General features: G+C 43.4%; 1 protein-coding gene across 1 annotated transcript in view; it reads right to left on the bottom strand.

Moving 5' to 3' along the window:
• Window positions 1-5,102, bottom strand: part of DNER (delta/notch like EGF repeat containing) — a 107,367-nt gene extending 102,265 nt beyond the window's left edge. The window contains exon 1 of the mRNA XM_058812316.1: window positions 4,860-5,102. Within this exon, the coding sequence (XP_058668299.1) occupies window positions 4,860-5,102 (243 nt within the window). The remainder of the gene's footprint in view (window positions 1-4,859) is intronic.
• Between the last annotated feature and the right edge of the window lie 4,634 nt (window positions 5,103-9,736).

The following is a 9,736-nucleotide window of genomic DNA, read 5'->3' on the forward strand; positions in this document are numbered from 1 at the left end:
TACCTCAGAACTCAGGCTAAGGACATCCAAATAAAAGAAGAAAATTGGAGGGCATCTGCTAACTCTGTATGTTACTGTTATTAAAGGTAAAAGAGCAAACACAGTGGTCACATCATAAAACATTTGAATCACAATAACCACATCATCTAAGTATATACTCTTCATTAATGAGTACAGAATGGGAAAAATAGCATTTGAAATACATTAGAGAATTCATTATTAATTTAAGGACTAGAGACTGTTCAGAAGGGATGTCAGCACTTAATAGAAAACAGGATCATGTGAGGAATTAATCAGGATACTGACACCAAGGTGATTTAGCAGTTAGATTAAAGGATGTCCTTTTACACAGCAATGTCCAGTGCAACCTGAAATAACCTGGCCAATGAAATTCATACTGCTCATGCTGAAGTATTAGCCCATTGAGCCAAAAAACAACAACCCTTCTTCCTGCAGCAGTTTGCTAAGTCTGGATTTCTGCATTCAGCATTAATCACATTACTAGAAATCTACTGAGACAAAAAAAAAATCCAAAGAAAAAAGAAGCAAAACCCCAACACAAGATAAAAGAACAAAAGCAGAGGTCAAAGGACAAAAAATCCTGAAATCCCTGCACTAAAGTCTACAAACATTCAAATACTACGATCAAAGACAAGAATAAATTCATCTGGCATTCAAAGGTACAAAACAAAAGAGAGGGAATGAAGAAGAACAATCAGGCAGAAATTCAGGAGGGAAATAAAAAATAACTTTAAAAATTCTAAAAATAACTATAAGACCAAAATTTAAAATGTAATCTGTTGTCCAATTTTTATAATATCAGTTCCTTCCTTGACTTTTTTAAACTCAGGCTACATCCTTCTCGGATTCCATTATAAATAAAATGTCCACAGTTATGTCTAAAAAATATTTTCTGTTCTAGGTGTGGAAATACAACCAGTAGAGTAAGCACAACAAATGATCCCCAAGACCAAAGAGAACTCTTTGCTACTAAAAGAGTAACTTGAGCACTATCTCAAAAACGCCCTGCACCAGTGGCTACCACGCCAGGGTCAGCAGTGGAACAGGCAGTCATCACTAATCACACTGGATGGAAGGGCACTGCTGCAAAGTCAGAGTGCTGCTTCACTATGCTTGGACACTACTTGTTTTCTAGTTTTCATTACTAACAATCTATAAAATAACTAAAAATATATTAAGAAGCAACAAAGTAAAAGAACAAGAAAATTATCAACCAAAAGAGAAAAAATTTAAATTTAAAAAAAAAGCAAGAAAAGCAAAACAAAGCATGTATGACAGTATTTTAAAATACATTAATAATTTAATATTTCTTCATGTGATAGCCTTTTAACAAAATTAGCACTAGCATGGGATCAAATAAACATCATGCAACTCAATGCAATTAGCTACGTTTCAAGTCTGTATTTTTAAGCAAATTCTCAAGTTGATCATGAAGGTTTTTCATTTCCTAACTACTTACTTTGTGTCTTATGTCTCTAAAATTATTTCATGAGGCACTAACAAAGATTAATTTTTACATACAACTTTCTGGGTCAAGAAAAACTGTATTATTGGTTCTATACATCATTAAACATAACAGAGTAGTGATTACCTTAGTAATTTAAAAGCAAAGATTGTTTTTAAAAGTAAAACACAAGCTTTAGGGAATATAAAGTTAATGGAACTTTAGTATATGTTCATTTCAGTTTATTTCATCAAATTCTCTCAGTGTAAACCTGAGAAATGGTCAATTTCAAATTCCCACAGAAAAAAAGGCAGTTGAATTCACTATAATTTTTGTACAATTTCCTTGGGAAAGTGATTTCTTTGCTCAGACCAAAGTTTAAGATACTTCAACACAGTAATTCTATGTCTCCCTTACAGACTAGAAGTATTGTCAAGAGAAGCGGGAAAAAAATTCAGAACCATGAAAACAAATGGTGTAAATTAGAGCAATGTCCCACAAAGGGGAGCAGACAATCCATAAAAAAAAAAAGCCCGAAGTTTGCAAAGCAAAGTATATTCAAACCATAAAAAATATGAGATATATAAAAATGCCTAATTCATGGGATGGATGCACTAGAAGGACCTGTAATTTTTGTTGTTAAATAAATAATGAGTTACTAAAGCAATTCTAACGTGAAATCATGGAGTTGGCTTGCCCCAGTAAAATACATCACTTGGTAATAGGAAAGCTCTTGACTTTTAGAAGTATCTCATGTGATGTCAGTTTTATTCTTTTGCCATGCCAGCACCAGCATCCACAGATGCATCCAAACCAGTTACAGTAAAATCTTCAGGGGTAAAATTGATGTGCAGTCTCCAGGTTTGACTCTCAGCAATCTTTCTGCATTATCAACTTCACCATGCCCAGCTGGCTCACAGGCACATTGAGTACATTTTGTCTTCATTCTAAAATCTTGACACATCTGAGCAGAATCATTGAAACGTTGCCTTCACTACAAGAAGGAACACAAAAGCAATCCTATCTTTTTAGGGAAGCTGGAGTTCCCAAAGAACTCCAGCTCCACCATAAATTCCAAAAATCCAAACTTACTTTCCATGATCTGAGTAACTAAAGACAATAATTCCTATTCTTTCTTCCCTTCCTGGCGTTTCTCTCTATGAGTCCAAATGTTCAGTAACAACTGCAGCATTAAAACAAAAACCCATATCTAGATATATCCCAATGACGCCTTGATTTAGCCAATAGTTTTCTCATAACCTGTAATGGCACATGAAAAAAAAATCCTTACAGTTATTTCTAAATCATTATAGTTATTTACTGTCACTGAATTAGAAAACATGACGTTTCTTTGTGGAAGTTTAAGCCATTAGGCATCTGTTAAGGTATCTGAATGATACCTGAATGAGACCTGATACATCTCTGAGGTAGCTGAATGACAGAGCAACACAAGTAAGGCATTTATAAAACATTTATTTATTCCCTATTTTGATAAAATGAGCAAAACCTCAAAGATGGGTGTACTGTCAATTATATTACACCTTTAAAAAACCCTGCCTGGTCTCCAGTTAAAGTTACATTTAAAAACCATATTAACTTTCCAGAACTACCTGGTATCCACACTTCTGCTGCTGATGTGATAGCTAGAAGTGGCACTCATTTCTTTATCAGTATTCCTTGCAGGGTCATTGCTCACTGTTTTATAAAAAGAAACAAAATGTGTAACACCATGAGCCTCCTGTTATTAGTTAATAGAATGCATAACTGCTCTGAAAACATCGCCTATGTCTTTTATTAGAATAACAATTAAACCCAGATCCCCAGGCACAACACTTCACAGGAGGTGTGATGGCAGCAAGTGTTACATTTTACTAGGTCTTCAAAAGGGTCATTAATCTTTCAGTCATCGATCTCAGACACTTAAGTCTTACACCAACGTGCAGAAGCAAACACACAGCGCTCTCTTTCTCTCCTTGTAGAGATAGAAAGAGTAAACTCCTAAGACAAGATCTAAAATAGCCAAAGAGAAATCTATTTAATCCACTTTCATCTCTCCGATTTTACAGAATCTCATTAGTGTAAATATTTTCACTTTCATTGTTACATTGAACCAGCTGAGGCATTTCAAGGGAAGCAGAGAACTCTGTGCATAGAGCTCCTGCTTTACAATGACTCTTACACTCCACTACACATTAAGTCTTCAGTAAACTCATTATCCCTTTCATCTATTCAGCAGTATGCTTCAGATACTACATGACAAAGGAACAAGAAAATAAAGACTAAAACGCTGACTGAAATTACTTGAAGTCATTTGCTTCTATGTCAAATGCACTTACGAGCGAGCGCACTGACAAATGGACATCAATCCACAGAGCCTTTTGTACACCACTGCCACAGAAAGTACCCCAGCATATACACATGCATGAAACAAACCTCTGTGTACCTGCACCTGCTTTTCCGTATCTGGAAATAGACAAAACTGAGTGTTTGCAAATTTCTTAACATGATAACAAAGATCCTTAATGCTAGAGACAAAAGAGAAAAAAATTTAAAAAAAAAGAAAAATACTATTTCACATTACAATAATTAAATTCAAATATTATATTACATTAGGTCCCAAATATTATATTACATTAGGTCCTAAGCACATTAGAAAGATACTGCTGCTTACTGCTTCTTTGTATTTTAAATCATTATCCCTACTTTGAACATTCCGATCCTTCAGAATTTAAGATCAATTCAAAAGGCACCCGAAACGTGGGAGCGAGCACTCCTAGCCTATGAAAATGACTGCTTGCTGGAGACGCGATTTAAGGACTAGCATTCAATGCAATGGAGCATCCGCTTCCAAGGACCATCTTTTTCACCTTCCAGTAAGTCAGTGTTAAATAACCTGCGAGGTCTGGGCGGCGGGGCGGGCTGAAGTACTGACATTAACCTGGCAGCACCGGCTGAGCTCAGCCCCATCCTCCCGCACCCCGACCGAGCCCGGAGCCCCAAGCCGCTCCATCTGCCGCCCGTGGTCGCGGCTCGCAGCCCGCAGGGCCGGCAGCCCCTGGGGAAGCCCGGGCAGCGCCGGGGCCACAGCAGCCCCGGGTGCCCGCGGCGGCCGGGATCGGAGCCGGCGGGGGGAGCGGCCGAGCGGGGCGGGGGGGACGCGACACCGCCCGCCAGGGACCGGGACCGGCCGGGGCGGCAGGGCCGGCGCAGGGCAGCGGGAAGGGCGGGATGCGGAGCGGGGCAGAGCGGGCAGAGCCACCCGCGGACGGGGCAGGGGTGAGGCGGGAGCGGGGGGGAACATTGGCTCTGTCCCCGCAGAGCGCGGGGACACCCAAGGGCAGGGACGGGCACAAGGACGCGCGGCGGGCGGGCGGCGCTGAGGCGCGTCCCTTACCTGGCAGGAGTCGCCGGTGACCCCCGGGGGGCAGGTGCAGCTGTAGCCGACCGGGGGCTGGGGCAGGATCAGCTGGAGGCGGCGGGGCGCCGGCAGCGGCGAGCAGGTGCCGTTGTTGCGGCAGGGCTGGCTGAGGCAGGGGTCCCGGCTGGGGGGCGCGGCGCTGGCCGGCGCGGGAAGGCAGGAGCGGCGCTCGGCCAGGGCGAGCAGCAGCAGCAGCAGGAGCGGGGCGGCTCGGGGCATGGCGGCGGGGCGTGCGGGTGCGGGCGCCGCTCCGCTGCTGGCGGCGGCAGGGAGGGAAGGAAGGAAGGAAGGAGGGATGGAGGCAGCGGCCGCCCTGCTGCTCCCGGCCCGCGTTCCCCGGGCAACGGGCGGGCGGGGCCGGGCCGGGGCGGAGCCGCTGCCGCGCCGCCTCGTGACCGCCAGGGGGCGCCGCCCGCCCGCAGCGCGCGGGCCCGGCGGGACGGGCTGAGGGGGCGCGGCCGGGCCGGGACAGCGGGGCCGGGACCGGGACCGGGACTGCCGCGATCCGCCGGGCCAGGCTGAGCCCAGGCGGAGCGGACGGCGCTGCGCACCAGCCCCATCCCCCGGGCGGCGGCGGCCGGGCTGTGCCGAGCTGCCGGGGCACGGGGAGCGGCGCTGCGCCCCGGCCGCTGCCGCGTTACTGAGGTGCCCGAGGGGCGCTCCGGGGCTGCCGGGCCTCCTGCCGATGCCAGTGACGGGGCAGAGGAGCCCCGCGGGACCGAGCGCTGCCCCGGCTCAGGCAGACAGCGAGAAGGGACACTCCTGCGTAAGATCAGCTCACCATTTGCTGCTTATTTACTGTTTCACTAGTGAAATTCGCTGATGATTACTTTAAAGTTCTGTTGAGGCCGAAGCAGAGTCAGATGAAAAGCATAAACACTAATCCTGTCATTTCTCATACGGCAGAGAACCTGTATGTTTTCTCAAGTGGGGTTACCTACGGCTGATTTTTAAAAATCGATTTTTATTTTACCAGTCTTCTGGGGAATTTTCTACTACCTCTTACTAGAACTAAGGTACAAGATCTGTAAATCAGCAGATAGATAAGCCCTGTTCTTTGGCCTTCTATCCATTTGCTTCTGCAAAAGTGAAGTATTTGAATTTCTCGTAACTGACAACTTCTCACATCCCTATCACAGGGCATAGGAGGATTCCTGGCTACAATTTTCGTTAACTTTCACACTTAACATACGGCCGAAAGCTCTATCGCGAGCAGAAATAACTGGTGATGCTAACTGAACTGAAAATTCATCAGGGTCTCAAGCAGCTTGACCATGATATATCCCTGCATCCTGTCCGTGCTCCTCCAACCCCCAACCCAGTTCCTCAGGGCTTCCGTGCTTCTCCATGCCCCCAGCCCAGTTCCCAAATCCTGTCCGTACTCCTCCACCCCCAAGCCCCGTTCCTCAGAGCTGTCTGCGCTCCTCCATCCCGCCAGCCCAATTCCTCAGGGTCTCAAGCAGCTTGACCATGATGTTTTGTCCCTGAATCCTGTCTGTGCTCCTCCATGCCCCCAGCCCAGTTCCCCAGTTCCCAAACCCTGTCCGTTCTCCTCCATGCCCCCGGCCCCGTTCCCAAACCCTGTCCGTTCTCCTCCATGCCCCCGGCCCCGTTCCCAAATCCTGTCCGTTCTCCTCCATGCCCCCGGCCCCGTTCCCCGTTCTCCTCGCAGCCCGTTCGGTGCCGCTCCGGCTCCCTCTGCTGCCTCCGCCGGCTGCGGCCCGGGCGCTGCGGTGACCGCTCCGCTCCAACCGACTCCATTTACATTTGACAGGATTTGTTCTTGATAAGTCCACAGAGGCTGCTGCTTGTCTCCCTGTTATCTTCCTAGTGCTCTGAAATAACTTGTATATATCCCAGGTTGCTCTGGGATTTGCTGGTAAAGCAGCAGGGCTGTAATTCTCTCTGTCCTCCTCCTCAATAAGCTTTGTCCTTTTGCAGTCTCATAGGACTTCACCTTTCTGCACAGGCTGTCGAAGATACTTGTTAATAACAAGCTTTGGCCGGTTCTCTAAACATTTTATAGAACAAATCATCAAAACCAGACAATCTGAATGTTCTCCTCTCGAACCTGACCCATCTTTCTGCTCAAGATCTGCTCCTGGCTCATGCTAATTGTGTTGAGCTGCTGACTGATCTTCCCTAACAAAGAGGATGGCTGAACAGTCAGTTATGTAGTGACCCTATTTCCAGTTGTTCCTGTACCCCCAAAGGGTTTGATAATTCTGGTCTGTATCTGAGGTTTTTTGGGAGTAAGACATTTATATAAGCATTGGAAAATATGGTTTCAGGACTGACAGCTACACTAGACGATGAATTGTTGGTGGAGTAGCCTGGTATTTGCAGAAAATAACAACTTGAAAAATAAGCTGGTCAACCAATGCAGCTGACCAAGCAGGACATAACACAGTGCTCTGAGTCAGGTTGTACATACCTTCATCACAGTTTTCTTAGCTTTTTACAGAATATATAAGCAATGTTTACATTAATTTCATATGGAAATATTTAACCTTACAACAGAAAATATTATGCTTACCTAATTAGTCATTTTTGAAATGCTATTTCTTTTTATGCATATTAACGTTCCAATGTGCATAGTTTAAATAATTTCATAGTCAGGTTTCCATAAACAAATTAATAATCTTAGTAGTCAATAAGGATTCAAGCTGTCTCCCTCATTTACACTTGCTAGGATTTGAATTGTATTACCAGCTAAATAGCTTATTAGTGTGGCTTAAATAAGCTACATTACAGCTTAACTATTTATTTTGATGGAGAAGTACTCATCCTCTAGTGGCTTGAAGGAGATTTCACAGAGATTTTTTTATCTGTTCTGTTTAAATATTTAGTAACCAAAAAAAACCCACTCTTATTTGCTAAAAGAAAGCCACATGCTTTAAATATCTCCCATGACAACAATGATCTATTTTCTAAATATTGATTAGTTCCTTTAAAACTAGTAATTATTTCTTGCATTTTTCTTTACTAGCGTAAGAGTTAATTTATATAAGAAAGTTGCTGTGTTGAGCCTTTTCTGAACAGTGTCTGGACTGTGATTCTTTTGCTGCTTGTTTTGGGTCAAACTGAAATTGAAAAACTAACATTTTCCTCATGCCTCCCTCAGCTTGTGCCTGCTTTACAGCATCTCAGGAGTTCCAGTTCCAATTTGCACAAGGACTGGGACCTTAATGGCACTTGGAAAATTTCAGAAGGGCCTCACTCATGCAACTGAAGGCAAATTTTTTAAAAATGCCCATTGTTCTCCCAATCTCATTCTGAATAGCAGGCAAAATTAAAGCTACATCCCCTTGAAAATAATTGCTGGAATCACAAATTATTACTGTTAAAAGTTGTGTTTCATAAGCTTTAAATGCATTTACTTAAAATGTTTGCTGCATGTTTTTAACTTTCTTTTTCCAAACACATAGAGTTTACTGGAATAGAAACTATTAATTTAACTTTGAATGACCCGTACTTCAATTTATCAAAATACTGGAGTACAAATTTAAACACATAAGTAGCCCACAGAATTCAGTAAGAATACTCACTTTGGAAGGAAGGTGCTCAGGTGTTTCATATTGAAACTTATTTTGTCTCTCCTTCCTGGGTTTGTGAGGGCAGTTTTTAACCATAGGAGAAAGGTAGTTTAAGGCTCTGAACAGAAACAGAATTTTTAAAATACATTATTTACTGCTGTAGTTGGGTGAGGGAAAAATACTGCTTCATTTCTGTGTACACTTGAATAATTGGTGTTTTTTTTCTCTCCTGGCACAGCCTGGCACACACCTTGCTCCCTGACAATGTGTAGGGATTTATCTGCCTTTCTACCCAGCTCTTGCATTTATATTTATTTTAACTTGATCCCCTCTGTTAAGCTGTTTGGAAATTGCATGTTTTCTTTTTTTGTTTGCTAACTTTGCAGTAAGAAGTGGTGATAATGCTGCAGGTTTGTGTGCACGGTGTGTGTTGTTATTTAATGTCTGCTGGGCAGGGGAGCTGCAGTACAAGTAGGGAGGTCTTGACACAAGGAATATCAAGAGCTGCCAGCCCAGGTGGAGAAACATTCTTCATTGTGGGAATCATAACTTCTTGGTAGTCAGAAATTGTGCTTTAAGACAAAACCCATAGAGCAGAAGTTAAACTCTTCTATCAGGGAGCACAAAGCCACCGTGCTGTGAAAATGCATGACGTGTGTTTTATCAGGGGCAGGCAGTTGAGGAGTGGCAGAACTTCCCACATCTTCACCTGTTTGCTTGGTTCACAGCAACTTTTAACAGTCTGTGTGGGATTTATTTAATTTTGGAACAACGAGATAAAATATTCACAGTATAGATATTTCACAAACAGAACAACTCTCAGATATCTAAGAAAGCTCTTATCTCTAAGGGTTAACAGAGATTTTTTCAATGGCTAGCACACCTTTCACCAAAAAGCTGTATACATCCTTTGAACACAGGCACTCTTCAGCCAAGAAGTGGTTTCTATACTCTCAGTGTTTTTTACCACCATTTTGTGTGACACCAGAGCAGATATTACTGTACTTCATAAAATGAGAAACTTATCATAGGAAAAAACTGATCTGGACCTACCTCTAAGCAAACTGCAACGAGTAGAATTCTGCATATTTATACCAGGTTTGAATTCACTTGTTGGAAAAGTCTCTCACAAGACAGATGTTGCAACCAGCAGAGGTACAGCTTAAGGTCTTTAAATCCTATGATGTAGATACAACAGAGTAATTAGAATGAATAGGGTTTGCCATTTGCAATCTTCTGCTCTATTCTTAAGCTGTGACCTAGACTTTCAAATAATGATCTGATGTAACTACAACTTCAGTAGAGATAAAGCAAATA

The sequence above is a fragment of the Ammospiza caudacuta genome, chromosome 11 (genome assembly GCF_027887145.1).
Source record: "Ammospiza caudacuta isolate bAmmCau1 chromosome 11, bAmmCau1.pri, whole genome shotgun sequence".
Lineage (NCBI taxonomy): Eukaryota > Metazoa > Chordata > Aves > Passeriformes > Passerellidae > Ammospiza > Ammospiza caudacuta.